The sequence below is a fragment of the Diplotaxodon limnothrissa genome, linkage group LG17 (genome assembly GCF_057381915.1).
Source record: "Diplotaxodon limnothrissa isolate DT_005_m linkage group LG17, D_limnothrissa_male_GT1.1, whole genome shotgun sequence".
Classification (NCBI taxonomy): Eukaryota; Metazoa; Chordata; class Actinopteri; order Cichliformes; family Cichlidae; genus Diplotaxodon; species Diplotaxodon limnothrissa.
In genome coordinates this window covers 24,215,667-24,240,522 of record NC_140612.1, presented here as the reverse complement: position 1 = coordinate 24,240,522, position 24,856 = coordinate 24,215,667, and the positions used below count along the sequence as shown (strand labels likewise).

General features: G+C 40.6%; 5 protein-coding genes across 6 annotated transcripts in view; 1 reads left to right on the top strand and 4 right to left on the bottom strand.

Annotated features, from left to right (window-relative positions):
- Window positions 1–24,856, top strand: part of LOC146615035 (tetraspanin-9) — a 100,135-nt gene that overhangs the window by 6,963 nt on the left and 68,316 nt on the right. Inside the window, exons 8-9 of one of the 2 annotated variants that reach the window (XR_014907000.1) lie at window positions 7,305–7,388; window positions 8,079–8,286. Coding sequence is in view for 1 of the 2 variants with exons in the window: in XM_085376157.1 (XP_085232283.1) it covers window positions 7,305–7,388; window positions 8,079–8,150 (156 nt within the window). In the remaining variant the exon portion in view is untranslated. Of the gene's footprint in view, window positions 1–7,304; window positions 7,389–8,078; window positions 8,519–24,856 lie in introns of those variants that run through there. The other variant, XM_085376157.1, reaches the window with a different exon arrangement.
- On the bottom strand, window positions 9,180–14,085 carry LOC146615041 (putative imidazolonepropionase). The gene is made up of 9 exons (XM_085376155.1): window positions 13,902–14,085; window positions 12,544–12,650; window positions 12,132–12,196; window positions 11,772–12,049; window positions 11,476–11,701; window positions 10,720–10,844; window positions 10,534–10,627; window positions 10,061–10,221; window positions 9,180–9,636 (listed from the first exon to the last, which is right to left on the bottom strand). The coding sequence occupies exons 1-9, from the start codon at window positions 14,036–14,038 to the stop codon at window positions 9,531–9,533; spliced, it is 1,299 nt and encodes a 432-aa protein (XP_085232281.1). The 5' UTR covers window positions 14,039–14,085; the 3' UTR covers window positions 9,180–9,530.
- LOC146615040 (putative imidazolonepropionase) lies at window positions 14,291–17,175 on the bottom strand. The gene is made up of 5 exons (XM_085376156.1): window positions 16,992–17,175; window positions 15,622–15,728; window positions 15,210–15,274; window positions 14,853–15,130; window positions 14,291–14,782 (listed from the first exon to the last, which is right to left on the bottom strand). The coding sequence occupies exons 1-5, from the start codon at window positions 17,126–17,128 to the stop codon at window positions 14,494–14,496; spliced, it is 876 nt and encodes a 291-aa protein (XP_085232282.1). The 5' UTR covers window positions 17,129–17,175; the 3' UTR covers window positions 14,291–14,493.
- On the bottom strand, window positions 17,372–20,265 carry LOC146615039 (putative imidazolonepropionase). The gene is made up of 5 exons (XM_085376304.1): window positions 20,082–20,265; window positions 18,715–18,821; window positions 18,303–18,367; window positions 17,943–18,220; window positions 17,372–17,872 (listed from the first exon to the last, which is right to left on the bottom strand). Exons 1-5 carry the CDS (start codon window positions 20,216–20,218, stop codon window positions 17,584–17,586), a joined length of 876 nt encoding a protein of 291 aa, XP_085232430.1. The 5' UTR covers window positions 20,219–20,265; the 3' UTR covers window positions 17,372–17,583.
- snrpf (small nuclear ribonucleoprotein polypeptide F) lies at window positions 20,416–23,384 on the bottom strand. Its single transcript, XM_085376043.1, has 4 exons — window positions 23,275–23,384; window positions 22,533–22,658; window positions 20,773–20,837; window positions 20,416–20,626 (listed from the first exon to the last, which is right to left on the bottom strand). Exons 1-4 carry the CDS (start codon window positions 23,275–23,277, stop codon window positions 20,560–20,562), a joined length of 261 nt encoding a protein of 86 aa, XP_085232169.1. The 5' UTR covers window positions 23,278–23,384; the 3' UTR covers window positions 20,416–20,559.

The window sequence follows — 24,856 nt, the reverse complement described above, 5'->3', positions numbered from 1 at the left end:
TAAATGTTTTAATCAAGAACCCCTACTAAAAGCTTAATACAAGAATATGAACATATAAAAGATATTAAAATGAACTGTTGTGTAAGCATGTACTGCAATTCCTTCTATGTTCTAGTTTTCCCTCAGCATGGATCATCTAGACACTCTCACTAGATGAAGCTTAAGACCATTAATGAACCTGAACGTCAACTCAAATAAGCACAGATATGCAATATGTATAAAAAAGTTATAACTGCACCTGGAATACAAAGTTAACATCATCATAAACATCTTAAGGCCATCTTAAAGCTATCTGTTACATTGTTAAAGCAATGATCATACTGCAGATTATATTATTAATGCAATGGTAATAATGATGATTATTTAACAATAGCAGTAAAATAATTTCCCTGCTCCACACTCCCTCTCTCGACCTCTGGAACACCAGAGGTCGCAATACATTGCGTCCTGGCTCAGCAAATCAGACAACCTCATGTCATCTAATTGGTCCGGTAATAAACACCAGCTCCCTTTCGAGAACACTCCATGTGTAAGCTTAGGTTTTCTCGGTCCCTCTCTGGTGGTCTCGGACCTCCCTGTGGTCGTCGAGATCTTCTGCAAAGGAAACAAAACACCTTTTCCTGCACCTCCCTAACTTATCCTATCTGGGACTCTTTAATCAAAAGCATGATCCTAATTATGCTCTTAACTTATTGACTTGTATTTATGTATATTCTTCAACGTTCCTCATCACTTTAAAACTCTTTAAGCCCTGCTTTCACGTCCGGTTGCTCGCTCTATTTTTCCCTTATCTGATCATCAACATCCTGTGCACAAATTGTCGCTGCTGCAAGTTCCTCTATTCTAAAAGATCCAAAAGAAAACAACCACTTTAATCAATTAAGTTTAAGCATATAAGCAATTACTCCTGTATACATTTCATCATAGCTAAATGCTGCCTTGAAACAACTCCTATGTGTTAACTTCATTTTAACCTCACATTTCCTATGTTATAACCCGTTTTTGGTATAGCCTTTTTATTTCATTTGCTCCCTTTAATGTAACAATACCTTCTAATTCTAATTTATCAGACTTAACCAAAATATATGCTTTCCTTCCTCTTTGGTCCTTCTTTAAGTTCAGTTAAAAAGCTAAATGAATTTGAGGCCTTTTGCCTGGAATCAATACTGTCATGTGTGTTTCTTAACTCTGTGTCTGTAAGCGTGTGCAATCCTTCAATAACTTCAATAACTCATATCAAAAAATGCAATATGTATAAAAATCATTTCTATTTATAAGCTCTCCCCTTTATCCTAAAAATACCTCCTATGTAATATCTGTATGTGTAAGCCTACATTATAACCACTTCTTCTAGAAATCAAAAAAGAAATCAAACCTGTTCTACTCCTTCAACCCTCACTAATTTTCCCCAAAGATTTTCCCTCTAAGATTTGTACACAGCTTTAAAACACTGGCATTGTATCTTCTAAACAGGATTCAGTTCTTTAATCCTTTAACCTTAACATAAAAATAACAGTTTCAGTTTTACCATATCCAAATGATCAAAAACCCCAAAAGTCCTAAAATGATCCTAAATTATTAAACAATTAAATTAATACACCCTAAACCCCCCTTTATTTTGATACATGAAATGTGTCAAAATACTATACAAAACTAAAAATGCTCAGTTTTCCCCACTCATGTTCCAATCTATATCATAAAATAAACTTAAAACAGAACAATTATCAGTCATGTGTTCCTCCAATTAACGGTAACTGAGTTACATCAAAATGTTTCCCCTTTAACATTTGGCATTCTCCCAACAATATACTATAATCCCATAATCTAACCCCAGTCAACAAAACAAAACAGAAATTTTCTCTGGTAAAAACAAATTGTTTGTCCACATGTATTCATCCACACCTTCACTCACACATTCACTCCATATTTTTGCTAATAGTGGAGCTTCCCGCGTCAGATTCTCCACCCTCAGCAAAATGAGCTCAGTCATTTTTTATTTTCCATAGGAAAATATTTCTTTATGCTTTTGGACTGGATTGACTCGCATAAAATCCTTTTTACAGGGACTTACGACCTGTCCCCACAGGTAGCTTTCTCCTCAGCCAATTGTAATCTGGAAAGCCCCCTTATATTTGCTCTTCCCGAGAATTTTCAGCGCCGTTATTCACTGTTGCAGGCCTGCTTAAAACAGAAATGAAAAAAATAGAGCTGATTGTTAGCTCACAAAACACAAAACAAAATCACCTGACAGGTTTTTTTAAGTGCACTGTTACAAAATAATGGGCCCAATTTTTAGACATGTCCATGTTTCCTAAAACTCCCTCTATTAAAAACAAAAACAACAACCCAAACCTAACTGACAGAATCAACCCATCACCACAACAACCTCAACAACCTTAAACACACAAAAGTTTTGCCACCACATAATTTCACCTCCTCAATACACCGAAAGTCTCATTAAAACCACACAATTTGCACACAAAAATCACCCCCTTATGCTCTGTAACATACTTACATTCAGCATAAGACCCCCTTACAACAACATATCACTAAACTATAAATTTCCTACCCAAATCTGCACTTTCTCTTCTGTGGCATGCTTCCTCTCCTGAAAGCCTCAGTCACACACACACAGGAAGCTCCTTCGTCACCACTCACTCCAGCTAATTTGCATACTGAGTCATCTCTCAATGAGTTGCTGTAACAACAGAAACATATGTTTAAACATTACCAACTCATTAAATCATTTTATTTCTTTCTACAGTGATCACTACTTGATCACTCAGTACGAGAGAGCACTCCTAAGTCACTCTTTTTAAAACTACTTTAATCACTTTTATTTTCATAACTCCCTTTGTCATATAGCTTCTTTGAGTTATTCCTCAGCTTCAAACTCAAGTGTATTTCATTAACCATTCACACCATTCTACCACTCATACAAGTAGCAAGCTGATCTTCATTGCGTATCTTTGTGTTCTAAGCCAGGTTTAATCAGTATCTATACAAATAATCATCATGAGCTTGTCTTGTCTTTATAAGGTTAATGCATTTTCTGTTTGTGTATGTTGCTTTTGCAGTGTGTCAGACTCCTTCATAATTCTCCACTTAAGCCGTCAGTTTCTTTCCCAAATTTACTAACCCTCATTTTGATTTCCCCTTAAATAACAGCATTCCTTGTCCTCAGCCAGAAGTTAGGGCTCCACTTGCCACTTACCCCCTCCGCCTTAGCCCAGCGGCTTTACCCTTGAGGTCCCGTCTTCTTCACTTCATCTCACCAGTGAGTCTGAGCTCACAGGGACTGAGTGAGGCCGAGTAATCGTGACTGTGCCTGCCTTAGGTTGTCCCAGGGTTTCGAGGTGGGATCTTACCCGTCATGGGCTATCCAGCCTTCCATACTCGCCTGATACGGGGCCCAAGTGGGCAGGGGAGGGAACACACTGGCTCTGGAAATTAAAGGAGTGTGAGCTGCTTCCTTCATTGCATCTTATATTAAACTATCTCACTTCTGATTCCTTCCTAGAATAATTTCACATATGGCACTTTGTGTATGTGTGTTTTCTATTCATTAATGTAATTGTCAGTTATTTTCTCTCTTCAATTTTACTTTTTTATCTGTTTGTTTGTAACGTTCTACTTTAGTTCTACTAAACCTTGATGTAAAAACAATACTCCCTTATTTCACGCACACACTCTGCATTTTGCCTACGCACACACTTCTCTCTCAGACTTCCTCTGTTCACACACCGCCTTGCACTCACTCTACTATCAACTTTCATAGTGTTATTATTATTTAGTATTTTGTACACATCACACAGAATCATTCAAATCGAGTACTCACAGCATTCACATCACAACCTTCAACTTTCACTTTCAATCCTGCAAGACGCAGAGATGGACATCTCCTTCACCTAACATAAACTAAATTACCATATCAACATACAATTACTGAAATTCAAACTCAAATACACCGTCTGTTTTAATAAAGTAAAAGAGTAAACGGGTGTACCAAGTGTATGTACTTATGCGTTCTTGAACTGAAAGAAAAAGAAACTCAAACTCTTATAACATCACTCATGCCTCTCTCAAATTAAAAACACTTTCAAACTTTAAAACATCCTACTTGACATCACCAAAGAAATACCTCTCACCTTTATTCATCATTCAAAACCTTCTCGTCACCGCATTCACACACTTAAACTGTGACTAGAGTTGAGGAATATAACTCAAAACACACTTTCCTAAGAGTATTTTAGACATGCTTGTCATAATCAGAAAGAGCAAGTCAAAAACAAACAAACGAAAAATTGAAACCTCCATTAATTCTCACCGCACACACAAGAAATTGAAAAAATAAACCACACCAGCAACTAATGCTGGAGAAAAGTTACTACTGAAAGTAATGTGTTAGTCTTAAGTATATACAGTGCACTCAATATATTTATATATCTGCATCCAAACTCAGTCAATTACTATACATCCACTACGGCAACTCAAAACTTTATTTATAACCCTCTAGTAAACATAAATGGCATCTTAAACACACACTCTACAATGTTTGCAGCAGTATTTGTAAAACCAACTGTGGCTTAAACAGTTCACTGCTTACTAATTTGCATTTTCACACTCACACACACCGTCTAAAAATAGCAGCAGGCAGTCAGTGCATTACTGACTCGACACACAGAGATCTCTCACACCAAATTTTCTTATTCTATATTACAACGACGTCTTATATTTACAACCACTGTCAGATCTGTCAGCTTTAGCGCCTACCCAATTTCGACAAATTTAAAATAACCGCCCAGCGGATGAACTCCCTGAGTTTTTTGCGACCAATTAACCAGTATCTGTCCAACAGTTTCTGGCCTCATCTCTAAAGTCCCTAACACAATTTAAAAGCGTCAACCAACCCAAACTTTGCCTGAAGCTCTATTTTTGGCGTTTCCCAGCCAAGGCTTTCCCCGAAGTTTTAAGTTAAAGTTACACGCCCGAAGTCCAACTTCTTCTGACCAAAAAAGCGCAGGTACCGTTCCAAACGGTAAGGAGACTCTAACTCCTAGCTTCATTCCAGGATGCCCTGTACCCCACAGTTAAGCCAAACTGAACTAACCCTGTTCGCCGACAGGTCAATGTCGCGCGTCCACGACAAGGAGGGAGCATAACCTCCGGGCTCTGCGCTTCCTAGAACCCCCACGGTTCCGTTCTAAGATAATTTATAATACTTTGGAACAACAGTAAAACACCCAACAAAGTGTAAGACTGAAGCAGGTCCAACCTTATAACCAAAAAATAACCAAATTCCCTAACATACTAAAATCATTGAGCAGTCCAACTGCTTACCACGGTCCAACCGTATTAAATCCTTTTAGCGGTCCAACCGCATTCAATCATTACCAGCAGTCCAACTGCTTTTAAATCCTCAGTACTGTCATGAGATTCTCATCAAAATCAAAGCAGACATTTACCGGCAACTTTTACTGAATAGACATTTAATTTTATCATCCAATTCAGCACACTTCGGATAAAATCAACAGGCCTGTGCCTACCTCTTTTTAAAGGCGCCTGTCCCCTCAGTTTGGTTGCCGGGTCACGCCTGCCTGTCTGACCACAACGGACCATACATCACCGTCTACACCTCCAATCCTCCCTCCTCAATTACCGGACGAAGCCCCCAAAATGTTAAGGTTCAAAATTGAGGAGGGAGAGTACAAACCACCCATGGTCCAGAAGCTCTTGGTCAAACAATGATTTTAATGACTACACACGTGTGGGAAGAATAATCTGTACACAGACAGGAATTAATCTTCAACTTAATCAGAGCATACACAGATTTTTATAGCATCAGGGTTTGAATTACTGACGCCCCTTCATACGTCACAGACAGGATATATACGTACGTCAAATCAAAACCACAATGACCTTTTAACACAATTTAAAAAGAACATCGTCTTCCATCTTCATAACAGGTGCATCCTGTCACTGCCGGATGCTCGCTTGTCATCTTGACACCTCAGCAGCAGTTCGGCGACAAACTGCTCTTTTTGCAACCCCAAGCAAAACATGATTAAACTTTCACCTATAAATGATTCTCTAACTGAGTGTGTGTGTGTGTGTGTGTCTGTGTGCTAACCACAATTGCACCCTGTTTCACCTCGCGACTAGCTCCTAACCTCTAACCAGACAGAGAGACAGAAGCCACTCTGATATGTAACAACTGAAACTATGTATGTGTCCTCTACTAAATAAATGTTTTAATCAAGAACCCCTACTAAAAGCTTAATACAAGAATATGAACATATAAAAGATATTAAAATGAACTGTTGTGTAAGCATGTACTGCAATTCCTTCTATGTTCTAGTTTTCCCTCAGCATGGATCATCTAGACACTCTCACTAGATGAAGCTTAAGACCATTAATGAACCTGAACGTCAACTCAAATAAGCACAGATATGCAATATGTATAAAATAGTTATAACTGCACCTGGAATACAAAGTTAACATCATCATAAACATCTTAAGGCCATCTTAAAGCTATCTGTTACATTGTTAAAGCAATGATCATACTGCAGATTATATTATTAATGCAATGGTAATAATGATGATTATTTAACAATAGCAGTAAAATAATTTCCCTGCTCCACACCGGCTAAAGAAAGGCTGAAGCTATCACCAATTCCAAACACCAAGTTTCACCACACTTTGACCAAAATTCACTGAATGAGCCGCAAAAGAAGCCCACAAAAACACATAGCGGCGCAAATGCACCAAGACAGAAATTGACTTACTGTCCCGATTTTTGCCAGTAGCACGTGATTATCAGCAGTTACCACGCCTAACTAGCTGCATCAGAGCCACGTTCAACAACTTCCATTTTAGACCCACCTACAGACACGTGACTGGACAGAGGCCACATGCAGTAAATTTGGGCCCACGTGGGTTTTGCCCTTGCAACTTCTGATTGGTTGAAGTGACATGAACATGGCACAGTTACTGTGATCCTATTGGCTCAAACGATTAAAAAGAGGTCTCTGGTTTAAAGTGAGCTGCACAACCACGACTCATATAGTTAATGAGTTGGTGTTACAGTTCTTTTCCTGTTTTCCTGTTATTTCTTTACCTCGAACTTAATCCCAAACTGTTTTTGTTTTATTTGAATTTAAAGAAGCATTAGGTTGTGTTTGAATGTGTCAGAAACAACAACAGATGTTAGTAACCATGAACAAAAGGAGAAAAGAGTGAACTCAGTGTAAAACGTTTTTGTGACCAGATGTCTCCTGATGATCTGGTTTCCTTCGTCTTTTCAGGGCTGTTATGAGAAGGTTGAGGAGTGGCTGGACGACAACAAGCACCTTCTGGGGACTATTGCGATGTGTGTGTTGGTCATACAGGTGAGCAGCACTTTATTCACATCCAGACTTTAAATACTCACAGGGTCTGTGCAGTGAAGCAAGTTCAACATATCCAGGATGTAGTTTCCTTAACTTTCTCAGGGTTACAGAATCACAAAAAACTAAATGAAAATTCATTTAAGACATTTTACTGCCAATTAAGGCCATGTGCCTTTAAAGACTTTGTTAGGGACCCTTTCCCTAACAGCTGTGAGATACCACCCCAGGCTACCTGGAGGTTCTGTCTAAGGCTACTGGGGTTGGCAGGTTGCTGCTGAGTGTTAATATGGCACATTACAGCAAGTCTTCATGGGCTGTATTGACAAGAGTAAAACGAGGCAAAAGTTTAGGGCGGTTTCAGTATATTAACGCTCAAAGAACAACAGGAAATAAACTTCCCCTGGGGATCTATTTTCTTACTCATGAGAGGAAAAACAAAAACTTCAGACTGTCCCATAACCCTAGAGACCATCTTATTATCTTCCAGGAATTGTGATACAATTTTCCAGGGAACTGATCGGCCAAAAAGCCTTGATTTGATCATGTAGATCTCTTATCAGACTCCAGAAACGGTTTAGGGCTGGTTATGCTGGTTAAGAAGGGAACCACCTTCTAAAGTTAACTCGCTAAGCACTAAATCCTGCCTCATAACACAGCTCTTTATTAACTTTAGTGTTTTTCTGTTTCCAGCTGCTCGGCATGGCTTTCTCCATGACACTTTACCAGCAGATCCACCGGGCAGGGAAGAAGTACGAAGCCTGAGGGGATTAATGGAGGTGTTTCACACAGCTGAGCTTTGGGTACATAAAATATATCATCGTTAGAGTTTTTAAAAAGCCAGTTTTTATGTGTACCACTACAACCGTATATCTTTTTTCCATCTCTGCACCCATTTATTGTTGTGAATAGCATTTAAATTAGGGGTTTTTTTTTGTTTTTTTATAGTTAGCTTTTATAAAAATCACAATATATTGTGTTTTTTTAATGTAAAGTAATAACACGAGAAAAATCAGAACAGAAAAGACTGGGAATGAATTATCAAGTCGTTGAAAGCCACGCGTGTGAGAAAAATGCTTAGATAAGGCGAGCGTTGTGTACTAACATGTTCAATAAAGATAAAGAGCACTCTACAGAAATGCGGTTTGAAGAGATTTTTTTGTTCCAGGTGATGATTACTGAGATTTTCTTTTGTTGCTGCAATCCTCTGATAAAAGCAGAGAGAGTTTCATGCCTCTGCAGGCTTCACAGAGGTCAGATCAGGTAATTCAGTGAACTGATTGATCACCTGAGAGGGAAAGCTCTCTCTCTCCTGACTCAGCTTTTCTAACAGCAGTGATCTGATCTAGGTCATGAACCTTTGCCCACTTTCAGTGGCTCTCTGTGACTTTGATTTAAAAAATAAATCAAGACTAAACAATGGTTATTAACATGAGATTTCAGATTGTTTGAGGCCTCTGTTAACAGACCCAGACCGATGGCACTGTTGGTCTAAAGGGCGAAAATACTACTGTTGTCTGAAATGGTAAAATGGTAAATGGCCTGTATTTGTATAGCGCTTTACACATCCAGTCATCCACCCATTCACACACTGGTGATGGCAAGCTACATTATAGCCACAGCCACCCTGGGGCGCACTGACAGAGGCGAGGCTGCCGGACACTGGCGCCACCGGGCCCTCTGACCACCACCAGTAGGCAACGGGTGAAGTGTCTTGCCCAAGGACACAACAACTGAGACTGTCCAAGCCGGGCTCGAACCGGCAATCTTCCGATTACCGTACAAGGCGAACTCCCAACTCTTGAGCCACGATCGCCCACAATCGTCTGATGACAAAGGAAGAGGAGAGGGGGACGGCATATTAGGAGGCAGTGAGAGAAGGAGAGGTAGGAGTGGAAGGATTTTAAATGTAGGGACTGTGACTGATAAAAGGAGAGAGCTGTTTGATATGACATGGCTTCATGCTTGGACAGAGCACTACATGAACATAGATAAACATCTGGACCGAAGCCTCCCAGTGCTTATTGGGCTGACAGGTGTGACCACACTGACATAAGAGACTAAAACTTTATTTTAGTTAGCTCCTTAAGCACACATTTAAATTTTTAGATAGTTTTACTTCACTCTGTTAATCTAGTTCCACAGTTACAAGTCCAGGATTTTGTTGTTATCATAGACGACGTCCCCTTTGATGATGACATACCGGATGAGCTCCTGATGTCCTCCCAACTGGTAAATCAGGTGCTCCCACCTGCAGAACGACACAGAGGACAGCCTCTGTTATTTTTATTTCTTATTTCTAATGTAAAGCTGATACAATATTAGATTTTCAATGTAGGAAGAGGTCAGAAGTATCAGAAAAACACCAAATCTAAACATCTGCACACCAAAGTTTCTGCCTCTGATTAGGAATCACTAAAACTGCACAATTAATAAAGCTACCTGGTAAAATAATGGTTCAAATTATGAAACCATGCATTAATACAACATTACAGTTAAAGGCAGCACTAAACTGCAAGCAGTGAGTGACTGAGTGCAACACACAGAGTAAATAATTGCACTATTTCCACAATAGAAACACACAGTTGTTTCTTTAAATTTTACCTTAACTTTTTTAAGCTCCATAAAAACATGAAATTGGTCTTTGAAGTGTTCTCTGCTGTGGGTGGGCTTACCGTGTGGCGTTGAGGAGCAGCAGGTCTCCGTGCTTGTTGACCTCCAGCGATCCATGTGTGTGGGAGCGCCCGAGGGCGTAGGCCGCGTTGATGGTGGCGGCGGCCAAAGCCTCTGGCATGGACATCCTCATGTTAACACAGGCCAGATGCATCACTATCGGCTGAGGGAGAGAAAAAGAACAGAGGGGGATGTAAGCAGAGGGGAGCCTGCAGTTCCTCTATTGGCCACTTGAGGCAGACTCTTGAAGTGAATCAACCCCTCCAGACTTCCATGTTAAAATGTCCAACTTTACATGCCTACAGCAGCAGTTTGCACCTCAGTGGAAGCTAATAACTTATCATTCTTGCTTAAGGAAAAACGGAAACATAATGTTTAGGCTTCATGGGTAATGTCACAGTACTTACATCCATCTTTTATATACAGCGTGTGGCTGTGACAGAGACAAAGGAGGAGTCAGACATCCTGCACTCACCATAGAGCAGCAGTAGGCATTGGGGTTGAAGTCGCTGCCGAGGGCCACGATCACTCCGGCGTCCAGCATGTCTCTGGCCCGAGGCTGGGGCAACCTAAACATCAATAAATGTATTACTCGAAAACTCTCGGTTAAAGTGTGTGTGTGTGTGTGTGTGTGTGTGTGTGTGTGTGTGTGTTACAGTACCGCAGAATGTAAGCTGTAGTCGGCAGGAGGACCGCGGCAGTTTTTGCTTTGGCCATGGCAGCAATTCCTGCATCTGTCACCTCCTCCAGGTGACTGATGGCTAAGGCTCCAAGCTCCGCCCCCATCTGAAATAAATGCACACTCTGTTTAACAAGACAGGACCTCAGATGATTATTAATAAACAATTAAACTGTTAGGTTTCAGATAAATATCCAAAGGTCTCCGTGCAGCTCATCTGCATTTGGCCCCAGATCATCAATTATATTTTATGCGCCTTTAGTGTCTTTTTTTTTGTCGATAGTGACATTTCCCTCGCCTTCCTGACCATGTTTTTGGATGTGTTAGACTGTATTACTCTGAAAGTCAAAGATTATCAGCAGCTGAAATAACATATATTCTGTACACCCATATGTTCTTAGAAAAAAAACATATGGGTGTATGGAAACTGTTTAATAAGGCCACAAAACTCACATGACTCTGTGAACATTTGTTTTCTCAATCCATCTGTACGGGGATCTGGAGACTATCCAGATGCAGAAGAGCGTAGGTCTGGTAGTAAAGATGGTAATGAAGCATGCTAGTTTTCATCACAAAGGTGGAAACTAGCTGATATTTTTCTTTGGAGTTGGTGTAAACTAAAATAATATGAGTACTGTTGATCCGGTGAGCAGAAACTGAAGGTTATGATGTGGTTCAGAGGTGAATATTCATCTTTAGGCTGTAGCTTACAGTGTATACATAAGCTTCGGCAGATACCTGAGCAGAGTTCATGGGATGAAGCTCATCACCATGGAAATTGATGTTGAGGCCCATTTGTTTGCCTGCCTGCAGGATGGAGCGGCTCGAGCTGAGGTCAAACACTCCCTGCTCACAAAACACGTCGATGTTGTCGACTCTGAGAGTCCCAGCAGACATCCTTTCCTTCAGCCGAGGCAGCTGAACTCTCAGAATGTCCTCTGTAGCTTCTGCCACTGTTTTCCCTCTGAAGGAGGAGGAAGACGTGGAGGAGGAGGAGGAGATATGGAATATAAGGCAAAAATAGTTATACTTACTTGGGCACTGCGTGAGCTCCGCAGTAGGTGGCAGAGATGTTTATAGGTAGGGAGCGCCGGGCCTCCTCGATCACTTCCAGCATTTTCAGCTCGGTCTGCAACTCCAGGCCGTAACCGCTCTTACACTCCACCAGGGTGGTGCCCGCTCGCTGCATCCGCATCAACCTGCTGCGGAGGGTCGCCAGGAGGTCCGAGGCGGGGGCGGCTCGAGTGTGCTCCACCGTGAAGTGGATGCCTCCACCTGCTCGGTGCACGTCCATATAGGTGGCACCTGCCAGCTGCAGATGGAGCGCCGAGCATGTCATCAACAGTTCAGATGCTCAGTGAAGCGAAGTGAAGTTATTAAGCAGAATAATTTACCTTCATTGCAAATTCATGCACCCGGTCCCCAGCCCAGACTGGATGAGTGTGAGCATCAACCAAGCCTGAAACAAGAAGTTTGCAGCAGTTAATCACTGCGAGAAGAGGCAGAAGTAAAAGGTCAAACATTAAAAGTACTTTGGACTTCGGCTCCTTCCTGATTTCTTAGTTTTTTTGCATATTTTTCACAAGCTTGATATCAAACAAATCATTTAAATTTAGCATCTTTAGTCTGTAAATTTGATGATGATAATGGGAGAAAACAGAAAACAAACAAAACAAATGTCTGGGAGTCTTTTTTTAGAACATCAAGTATTTTTTTACATTACACTAAGGCAAGAAATTCTCAACAATTCACACGTCTGACTGCTTATATTTAAGCCAACAGAACTGATACAGAGCTGATGCTCACCTGGCAGGACGCACATTCCTGCAGCATCGATCACTTTGTCAAACAAAACTTCTGCATACTGAGCTCTGATGGTTTCTGCAGGCCCTACAGCTTTAATCAGCCCGTCACTGTGAGGGAAAAGCACACGTTCATCCAGTGACTTTGTTCTCTGACATGTCATGAGCCTGTAGGGGGCGCTCCAGTGTGTATCATTGGTCGTCAGGTTAAGAAATCACTTTTCAAATAACCTGAAACTGGTGCCCAAAAGCACAGCACAGCTCCTAACAAGCTCTGCTCACTTCTGTAGCTACATGAGATATTTTCCATCTTTCTGATGAAATCTGAGAGACTCTAATAAAGCTTCTTAACCTTCAACAGAGGTTATTTATGACTCCTGTCATATTTATTCATGTGCCCTGTGTAATTTTCAAGCATTTCCCAATGTATTTGTCAACCTCCAAAACAGATCTGTTTTTTTAAACAGAACCATTGATTCTATTGTAGTTTTTCACTTTTTTTTTGCTATATTTTGATGTTTGGCATTGTAATATAGCTAACAGATCTACAGTGGCGTCTTGGATGACCTCTTTTGCATTAAAATGACTGAAAGTAATAAGCTACATTAGAACATTTCAGAGCATCTGTGATAGACAGTAGAGATATGATAAATACAAATAGAACCATTTTTTTTAAAGCCTTTAACATTACATGGGGATGCTCATCATTTCAGTCACTAAAGCAGCTTGGTCTGTGAATTAGAGATATATTAGAAAATAACAATAAGAAGTAGTGTATAAATAAAATACCAAACCTGTCTAATTGTAGGGGAACATGGTAGAAGAGGCTCTGAATCAAACGTTTAAGAGACTTTAAAATTTTGCATTTGTGCAGCTACATGTGCAATAAAAACCTATCACCAGTTTAGTCATCTTTAAAATCTACTGTCTTTATTTTACTTAACAGGACAGTAAACATTTGACAGTCAAAACCTAATCTTTTACTCAATAATCCCTGTAGCCTTCTTTTGCCATCACATGGTGTAAAGCAAAAGGTGTCAAAGGGAAAAGTGCAGCTTCAACAGCAGGTCCTAATTTTCCTCATTTATTCAGTTTCCTGTCCGTTTGTGTGCTTTTGTAGAGCACAAAGCATGCACATGTATAGATTTTGGAACCCAAACATTCCCACTTTCTTTACAATTCAAAAATCTTGAGATTTTAACAAGCTTCTAACCTTGCATAGACTTCTTCTACTGTGTTTAAATCCTCACACCAGAAGCAGTAGTCACTTTTTACCCCCGACCCAGATGTTTGACATCTCCTTTATAAAGCTTAGAGATCTGAAAATGTGCCTATAAAATTCAGAATTTGTGACAAACTTACCTTCCTATTACAACGCTCCCATTTTCAATCACGCAGAGATTTTGCATCCCATATTTGGTCAGGTACTTCTCAGAGTTTTTGCAGATCAAAACTAGCTGTTTGGCATTTTTAACCAGCAGTCTGTAAGGTCTGGACATTTTGACTCATCTGAAGTCAAACTTTAGGAGAGAGGGTGTTGAAGCCAACTCAGGAAACAGGCAAATATTTACCCAAGAGAGAAACAGCAGAGTTTAAAGTGCACAGAGGGGGGGTGGGGCTTACTGTACACCCCCCGCCAAAAAAAAAAAAAAAAATCAGACGACACACAAACACACGTATTTTTTAAGAAAGGGTACAATAATCACTTTATTGTGTCTGTATCACGACATAAAACTGGTCTCACATACAGTAGAAAAAAAAAGATTCAAAGCTGCTTGAAAAATAACCCCAGATGCAGAAGAGCGTAGGTCTGGTAGTAAAGATGGTAATGAAGCATGCTAGTTTTCATCACAAAGGTGGAAACTAGCTGATATTTTTCTTTGGAGTTGGTGTAAACTAAAATAATATGAGTACTGTTGATCCGGTGAGCAGAAACTGAAGGTTATGATGTGGTTCAGAGGTGAATATTCATCTTTAGGCTGTAGCTTACAGTGTATACATAAGCTTCGGCAGATACCTGAGCAGAGTTCATGGGATGAAGCTCATCTCCATGGAAATTGATGTTGAGGCCCATTTGTTTGCCTGCCTGCAGGATGGAGCGGCTCGAGCTGAGGTCAAACACTCCCTGCTCACAAAACACGTCGATGTTGTCGACTCTGAGAGTCCCAGCAGACATCCTTTCCTTCAGCCGAGGCAGCTGAACTCTCAGAATGTCCTCTGTAGCTTCTGCCACTGTTTTCCCTCTGAAGGAGGAGGAAGACGTGGAGGAGGAGGAGGAGATATGGAATATAAGGCAAAAATAGTTATACTTACTTGGGCACTGCGTGAGCTCCGCAGTAGGTGGCAGAGATGTTTATAGGTAGGGAGCGCCGGGCCTCCTCGATCACTTCCAGCATTTTCAGCTCGGTCTGCAACTCCAGGCCGTAACCGCTCTTACACTCCACCAGGGTGGTGCCCGCTCGCTGCATCCGCATCAACCTGCTGCGGAGGGTCGCCAGGAGGTCCGAGGCGGGGGCGGCTCGAGTGTGCTCCACCGTGAAGTGGATGCCTCCACCTGCTCGGTGCACGTCCATATAGGTGGCACCTGCCAGCTGCAGATGGAGCGCCGAGCATGTCATCAACAGTTCAGATGCTCAGTGAAGCGAAGTGAAGTTAAGCAGAATAATTTACCTTCATTGCAAATTCATGCACCCGGTCCCCAGCCCAGACTGGATGAGTGTGAGCATCAACCAAGCCTGAAACAAGAAGTTTGCAGCAGTTAATCACTGCGAGAAGAGGCAGAAGTAAAAGGTCAAACATTAAAAGTACTTTGGACTTCGGCTCCTTCCTGATTTCTTAGTTTTTTTGCATATTTTTCACAAGCTTGATATCAAACAAATCATTTAAATTTAGCATCTTTAGTCTGTAAATTTGATGATGATAATGGGAGAAAACAGAAAACAAACAAAACAAATGTCTGGGAGTCTTTTTTTAGAACATCAAGTATTTTTTTACATTACACTAAGGCAAGAAATTCTCAACAATTCACACGTCTGACTGCTTATATTTAAGCCAACAGAACTGATACAGAGCTAATGCTCACCTGGCAGGACGCACATTCCTGCAGCATCGATCACTTTGTCAAACAAAGCTTCTGCATACTGAGCTCTGATGGTTTCTGCAGGCCCTACAGCTTTAATCAGCCCGTCACTGTGAGGGAAAAGCACACATTCATCCAGTGACGTTGTTCTCTGACATGTCATGAGTCTGTAGAGCCTGTAGGGGGCGCTCCAGTGTGTATCATTGGTCGTCAGGTTAAGAAATCACTTTTCAAATAACCTGAAACTGGTGCCCAAAAGCACAGCACAGCTCCTAACAAGCTCTGCTCACTTCTGTAGCTACATGAGATATTTTCCATCTTTCTGATGAAATCTGAGAGACTCTAATAAAGCTTCTTAACCTTCAACAGAGGTTATTTATGACTCCTGTCATATTTATTCATGTGCCCTGTGTAATTTTCAAGCATTTCCCAATGTATTTGTCAACCTCCAAAACAGATCTGTTTTTTTTTAAACAGAACCATTGATTCTATTGTAGTTTTTCACTTTTTTTTTTGCTATATTTTGATGTTTGGCATTGTAATATAGCTAACAGATCTACAGTGGCGTCTTGGATGACCTCTTTTGCATTAAAATGACTGAAAGTAATAAGTTACATTAGAACATTTCAGAGCATCTGTGATAGACAGTAGAGATATGATAAATACAAATAGAACCATTTTTTTTAAAGCCTTTAACATTACATGGGGATGCTCATCATTTCAGTCACTAAAGCAGCTTGGTCTGTGAATTAGAGATATATTAGAAAATAACAATAAGAAGTAGTGTATAAATAAAATACCAAACCTGTCTAATTGTAGGGGAACATGGTAGAAGAGGCTCTGAATCAAACGTTTAAGAGACTTTAAAATTTTGCATTTGTGCAGCTACATGTGCAATAAAAACCTATCACCAGTTTAGTCATCTTTAAAATCTACTGTCTTTATTTTACTTAACAGGACAGTAAACATTTGACAGTCAAAACCTAATCTTTTACTCAATAATCCCTGTAGCCTTCTTTTGCCATCACATGGTGTAAAGCAAAAGGTGTCAAAGGGAAAAGTGCAGCTTCAACAGCAGGTCCTAATTTTCCTCATTTATTCAGTTTCCTGTCAGTTTATGTGCTTTTGTAGAGCACAAAGCATGCACATGTATAGATTTTGGAACCCAAACATTCCCACTTTCTTTACAATTCAAAAATCTTGAGATTTTAACAAGCTTCTAACCTTGCATAGACTTCTTCTACTGTGTTTAAATCCTCACACCAGAAGCAGTAGTCACTTTTGACCCCCGACCCAGATGTTTGACATCTCCTTTATAAAGCTTAGAGATCTGAGAATGTGCCTATAAAATTCAGAATTTGTGACAAACTTACCTTCCTATTACAACGCTCCCATTTTCAATCACGCAGAGATTTTGCATCCCATATTTGGTCAGGTACTTCTCAGAGTTTTTGCAGATCAAAACTAGCTGTTTGGCATTTTTAACCAGCAGTCTGTAAGGTCTGGACATTTTGACTCATCTGAAGTCAAACTTTAGGAGAGAGGGTGTTGAAGCCAACTCAGGAAACAGGCAAATATTTACCCAAGAGAGAAACAGCAGAGTTTAAAGTGCACAGAGGGGGGGTGGGGCTTACTGTACACCCCCCGCCAAAAAAAAAAAAAAAAATCAGACGACACACAAACACACGTATTTTTTAAGAAAGGGTACAATAATCACTTTATTGTGTCTGTATCACGACATAAAACTGGTCTCACATACAGTAGAAAAAAAAAGATTCAAAGCTGCTTGAAAAATAACCCCAGATGCAGAAGAGCGTAGGTCTGGTAGTAAAGATGGTAATGAAGCATGCTAGTTTTCATCACAAAGGTGGAAACTAGCTGATATTTTTCTTTGGAGTTGGTGTAAACTAAAATAATATGAGTACTGTTGATCCGGTGAGCAGAAACTGAAGGTTATGATGTGGTTCAGAGGTGAATATTCATCTTTAGGCTGTAGCTTACAGTGTATACATAAGCTTCGGCAGATACCTGAGCAGAGTTCATGGGATGAAGCTCATCTCCATGGAAATTGATGTTGAGGCCCATTTGTTTGCCTGCCTGCAGGATGGAGCGGCTCGAGCTGAGGTCAAACACTCCCTGCTCACAAAACACGTCGATGTTGTCGACTCTGAGAGTCCCAGCAGACATCCTTTCCTTCAGCTGAGGCAGCTGAACTCTCAGAATGTCCTCTGTAGCTTCTGCCACTGTTTTCCCTCTGAAGGAGGAGGAAGACGTGGAGGAGGAGGAGGAGATATGGAATATAAGGCAAAAATAGTTATACTTACTTGGGCACTGCGTGAGCTCCGCAGTAGGTGGCAGAGATGTTTATAGGTAGGGAGCGCCGGGCCTCCTCGATCACTTCCAGCATTTTCAGCTCGGTCTGCAACTCCAGGCCGTAACCGCTCTTACACTCCACCAGGGTGGTGCCCGCTCGCTGCATCCGCATCAACCTGCTGCGGAGGGTCGCCAGGAGGTCCGAGGCGGGGGCGGCTCGAGTGTGCTCCACCGTGAAGTGGATGCCTCCACCTGCTCGGTGCACGTCCATATAGGTGGCACCTGCCAGCTGCAGATGGAGCGCCGAGCATGTCATCAACAGTTCAGATGCTCAGTGAAGCGAAGTGAAGTTATTAAGCAGAATAATTTACCTTCATTGCAAATTCATGCACCCGGTCCCCAGCCCAGACTGGATGAGTGTGAGCATCAACCAAGCCTGAAACAAGAAGTTTGCAGCAGTTAATCACTGCGAGAAGAGGCAGAAGTAAAAGGTCAAACATTAAAAGTACTTTGGACTTCGGCTCCTTCCTGATTTCTTAGTTTTTTTGCATATTTTTCACAAGCTTGATATCAAACAAATCATTTAAATTTAGCATCTTTAGTCTGTAAATTTGATGATGATAATGGGAGAAAACAGAAAACAAACAAAACAAATGTCTGGGAGTCTTTTTTTAGAACATCAAGTATTTTTTTACATTACACTAAGGCAAGAAATTCTCAACAATTCACACGTCTGACTGCTTATATTTAAGCCAACAGAACTGATACAGAGCTAATGCTCACCTGGCAGGACGCACATTCCTGCAGCATCGATCACTTTGTCAAACAAAGCTTCTGCATACTGAGCTCTGATGGTTTCTGCAGGCCCTACAGCTTTAATCAGCCCGTCACTGTGAGGGAAAAGCACACATTCATCCAGTGACGTTGTTCTCTGACATGTCATGAGTCTGTAGAGCCTGTAGGGGGCGCTCCAGTGTGTATCATTGGTCGTCAGGTTAAGAAATCACTTTTCAAATAACCTGAAACTGGTGCCCAAAAGCACAGCACAGCTCCTAACAAGCTCTGCTCACTTCTGTAGCTACATGAGATATTTTCCATCTTTCTGATGAAATCTGAGAGACTCTAATAAAGCTTCTTAACCTTCAACAGAGGTTATTTATGACTCCTGTCATATTTATTCATGTGCCCTGTGTAATTTTCAAGCATTTCCCAATGTATTTGTCAACCTCCAAAACAGATCTGTTTTTTTAAACAGAACCATTGATTCTATTGTAGTTTTTCACTTTTTTTTGGCTATATTTTGATGTTTGGCATTGTAATATAGCTAACAGATCTACAGTGGCGTCTTGGATGACCTCTTTTGCATTAAAATGACTGAAAGTAATAAGCTACATTAGAACATTTCAGAGCATCTGTGATAGACAGTAGAGATATGATAAATACAAATAGAACCATTTTTTTTAAAGCCTTTAACATTACATGGGGATGCTCATCATTTCAGTCACTAAAGCAGCTTGGTCTGTGAATTAGAGATATATTAGAAAATAACAATAAGAAGTAGTGTATAAATAAAATACCAAACCTGTCTAATTGTAGGGGAACATGGTAGAAGAGGCTCTGAATCAAACGTTTAAGAGACTTTAAAATTTTGCATTTGTGCAGCTACATGTGCAATAAAAACCTATCACCAGTTTAGTCATCTTTAAAATCTACTGTCTTTATTTTACTTAACAGGACAGTAAACATTTGACAGTCAAAACCTAATCTTTTACTCAATAATCCCTGTAGCCTTCTTTTGCCATCACATGGTGTAAAGCAAAAGGTGTCAAAGGGAAAAGTGCAGCTTCAACAGCAGGTCCTAATTTTCCTCATTTATTCAGTTTCCTGTCCGTTTGTGTGCTTTTGTAGAGCACAAAGCATGCACATGTATAGATTTTGGAACCCAAACATTCCCACTTTCTTTACAATTCAAAAATCTTGAGATTTTAACAAGCTTCTAACCTTGCATAGACTTCTTCTACTGTGTTTAAATCCTCACACCAGAAGCAGTAGTCACTTTTGACCCCCGACCCAGATGTTTGACATCTCCTTTATAAAGCTTAGAGATCTGAGAATGTGCCTATAAAATTCAGAATTTGTGACAAACTTACCTTCCTATTACAACGCTCCCATTTTCAATCACGCAGAGATTTTGCATCCCATATTTGGTCAGGTACTTCTCAGAGTTTTTGCAGATCAAAACTAGCTGTTTGGCATTTTTAACCAGCAGTCTGTAAGGTCTGGACATTTTGACTCATCTGAAGTCAAACTTTAGGAGAGAGGGTGTTGAAGCCAACTCAGGAAACAGGCAAATATTTACCCAAGAGAGAAACAGCAGAGTTTAAAGTGCACAGAGGGGGGGTGGGGCTTACTGTACACCCCCCCCCCCCCCAAAAAAAATCCAGACGACACACAAACACACGTATTTTTTAAGAAAGGGTACAATAATCACTTTATTGTGTCTGTATCACGACATAAAACTGGTCTCATATACAGTAGGAAAAAAAAAGATTCAAAGCTGCTTGAAAAATAACCCCAAACGTTCATTTGTTTCACACGGTGAAAGCACAAACACACATCAGCCCGGCATCACTCTCGCATCTCGCCGTCCTCTTCCTCCTCTTCTACACCTCTGATGTACAAAACATTATTGCACCTGTGGAGGTCGAGCACAGCATGAGAAAGCGTTTCCTTTCACCAGTCACTTAATTATTAACACAAGTTAGTCAAGTCTGACGACTTCAAACTGTTCAGACTCCCACTGATTTCTCTCTGTGGCGTTACAAAGTGTCATTCACATACCTGATGAGAACCTCACCGAGATGTCCGGCCAACGCTCCATCCACATACTCTTCTGTGTTTGCCAGCTGTAAAAAAAATAAATAAAAATAAAACAAAGTTCAAAGGTCAGGTAAGATAATTGGTGGGGCAGAGAAGCCAAGACCTCCCTCATCCCAGCCACCTCCTCCAGCTCATCCAGGGAAACACTGAGGTGTTCCCAGGCCAGCTGACAGATAAAATCTCTCCGGTGCTTCCTGGGTGTCCACCCAGAACACCTCACACAGGAGGTGACCTCCTCAACTGTCTCCTTTCAGTGTGGAGGTGTAGCGGCTCTACTGTGAGCCTCTAATAGCCAGCCATCCTTCGGAGAAAGCTCATTTCTACTGCTTGTATATCAAAATAACTAAAAAGAGCCTTAACAATACGATCAGGCCCAGACTAGCAAAGTTATGGCATTTTTCTACAAAAATCTTGTTGCTGCAGCTCCATCTGGTGGCAGATAGTTGAATAAATATTTAGGACACCAAATCACCAGCATTGGACTTAAAATATAATTTAATTAGATTTAATGACTTGTACATTCAGCACTGACTAGTGACAATGGCAATGATCAGTCGCCACAGTTGCACAAATTCATACTTAAAACAAGCGCTAAATAAACGAATAAAAAAAATGTAATCTGTTTTTACCTGATTTCACCAGGTAAAAACAGAGCCACTTTGGTGATACAGAAAACTCTGACTTTAAGTTTAGCATAGCCTAGCATGCCATTCTGTGGTGTAATTCTATAAATGTGAAGTTTTTAATGGGTAGAAACTGTTCATACTTCACAAATTATCAAGTATCAGGATGTTTTCCCTGAGCTGGATTATTGATGTTGTCCTAAGTATATTAATATGTGTGTATTTTCATCAGGGTGTATGTTTAGAACTACAAGTGAGGACAGTGTTGAGTTAACACAGGTCCCTTCTTCTGTGACTGTCTGGTCACTGGTGTACAGCCCAACACTGGAATGATGCTTCCTTGCAATGATGTCATTTTATCCTTCAACAGGAAAATACTACAGGTTCTTGTGTGACCCCATGAACACATTGCTCGAGTTTTAATAATAATAATAATAATAATAATAATAATAATGTATACTTGATCCCCACAGGGAAATTACTTTCTCTGTATTTAACCCATTCACTCAGTGAAGCAGTGGGCAGCCACTAATCAGGCGCCCATGGAGCAGTGTGTAGGGAAGGTACTTTGCTCAGGGTACCTCAGGGTAGCCGTTCAGTGGATTCGAATCCCAGACCTTCCAATCATGGGGTGACCATGCTATCTACTGAGCTATCCCTGCCCACAAAATAATTTTCTGTTGCTGGGTAATGCAGGGGAACTGTGTACTGACAGCTTGGAGGAGTTCTGTGTTGCATTAAGCAACAGTAAAAACAACCTTTCTAAGAGAAGAGCTTTGTTTGCTGCTACAAACACAGCGACAAAGAAGCAGAGGAGGCAAAGGTAACACATTACTCTGGGCTAACAGTTGTTTTTACTTGGATACAGAATAACACCAAGTTTAGAAAAATAAATCCAAGTCACCTTTCATGCTACAGCAGCTGCATTAATGCCAAACTAAATGAGCTTGTCAATGTTAAAAATCACATTAGCTGAAAACTGCTTTTATTTTGAAATCGAGTCTCAGTTTCTCTTACCGTAATACCTAGTCTATAAACAATGCATAATTTGACCGTAGAACAAATTTTAGGTAATTGAACAAGGCAAATGATCCACACCTGCATATTCATGTACCCGTCCACAGACACGAGGTAGCCCTTATATTCCATGCCCCACTTCAGCTTCACCATCACTGGTTTTCCTGTCAGGCCGTTCAGGAAGGGCTTCGGGTTCAGAGGTAAACTCTGGAGAAGCAGACCAATCAGAGATAAATACACACACATCAAATTCAGACACCAATGAAACAAACAGCTACAATTTAGCATCGTAATACCCGTACATGTCAAATCAAAACCATATGCAGTGACTTATTCTGATCTGTGATCTTATAATAGGTATCAGGTCTCTAAAAAGAGATCTTGCACGTTTCCTTTCAGTTTGCACAGTTTTCCAAAGACAAAGACGATTAAAAAATAAACCGTGAATTTTATAATTATCAAGTTATTATAAGTATTTAGCTTCAAAATATTTGTGTGGCAGTTAAATTAGACGTTTTCTGAATGAAGTTTGGTGCGACACTCTCCACAGATTCAAGCAGGAAGAAAATCGCCAATAAACAAACAGCCAATAAACAGGAAGCATTGAAACCAGCCTAAATATGTTTCCGTAGATAAACATAAAAAGTGAGGCTGCTTTCCGTGTGAGGATTCATTCATTATCTCTACAGTTATGAATGAGACGCTAGCCTCGCTTATGCTAACCAGCTAACAGGCTAGTCGCTATTCCCGCGCCCTTCTGAGTAAAAAATCCCCCAAAACATCCGGTGAAGCTAAAATGTAAAGTTTTCCGAGCTTTACTCACCATTTTAGCTCAAAGTAAATAAGCACTGTGCGTTTTAAGGTATACGTTTGGTATCCTTTCGTCACAATAACGTTGCACTTAACAGCAGCACACGCTTTGCCGCCGACCGGAAGTCCTGCACTTTGCTTCCTGAGGAGTCTGCGTGTTTTTACACACCGCGACCTAGCGGTCAGAGGTCTCACCACACCCAAACCGTATTATTTATTTATTTATTTATTTATTTATTTATTTATTTATTTTATTGGTTATCATGAGCAGAACAGAAACATTTAAGACCATGAGAAACATGAGAAAAACAAAATGTGGTCAACCATCAAAGCAAGGGACAGCGCACAATTTAAAAAATCAACTCAGTTCAAATTAACAACTAAATGATTGAAAATTAAACATAACTCAGTGTTCCAACATGACAATGATCCCAAACACACATAAAAATGACAACTAAAGTTATTTTGCCTCATGATAATATACTTAAAAGTTAAATTGTGATCTGATTACTGTTCAAAGCAAATAAAAGCATCACTGTCGGTGCCTCCACCTGCCCTCAGCTGAACTGAAGGCAGATGGATAATGACATATCCTGTAGGTGCAACACCTGCTCTACTTATGTCACTTTGACATGCCCCTCACTCACAAACTGCTCACTAGTTGAACCCTGTGGCCTCTTTGGGGGTGAAAAGTTAAATAACTGTAATAACCGAGTCAGCCGGCTGTAAGTCTGAGCAGCAATTTCACTCCAGGCAAAAACAGTCTGACGCGCTCACATTTTTTCTGCGCTGAAGCGTTGAACAGTTTCTGAAGTATCTGACAAGTTCAAACCTGATGCGATGAATGAAACTAACACCTGACTTCCTGCTGTTAGAGGCTGTGATTGTCCAGAAATTCCTCTGAAATTGCAGCAGAGCTTTATTTGCATATTTGAAATACTTGTGTCCTTACATCATTTTAGCCTATTAGCCGCCCTCTGTGTAATTAACCGACCCGTCAGTCAGTTTGTGTGTGTTTTATAGCATGAAGGAAATATGTGGCAGAGAGAGAATGAAAATGGCTAGAAATCCAAAAATTACTAGCAAAATATGTTAAAATAGGAAAGCTTGTCCATCCTGGTCACTCCCATAGCAAACTGTAACATTTTCAGCTTGGCCACCATTTCCAAACTGTACATTGTAGCATCTGTACTATCTTGTAAACCTTCCCTTTCACACTTGTTGCAATCCTTCTATCACAAATCACCCCTGACACCCGTCTCCACCCACTCCACCCTCCCTGGACTCTCTTCATTACCTCTTTTGTGCACTTGTCTGTTGATTTCGCTGGTTTAACTCAGGTATTTAGACTCATCTGCCTTCATTACCTCTGCTTTTTGCATCCTTACTGCAGAGAGATTTAAAATAATGACTTCAAAGCAGCAAAAGAGGTTCAAAACTGCTACAAAACATGAAAAATTAGTAAAAAGGGATGTGTTAACACTGCGTCAGGCTGGTGACCTGTCCAGGGTGTACCCTAACTCTTGCCCTATGGTTGCTGGGATAGGTTCCAGCCCCCTGTGATCATCATAAGGCTAAATGGAAGAGGATGGATG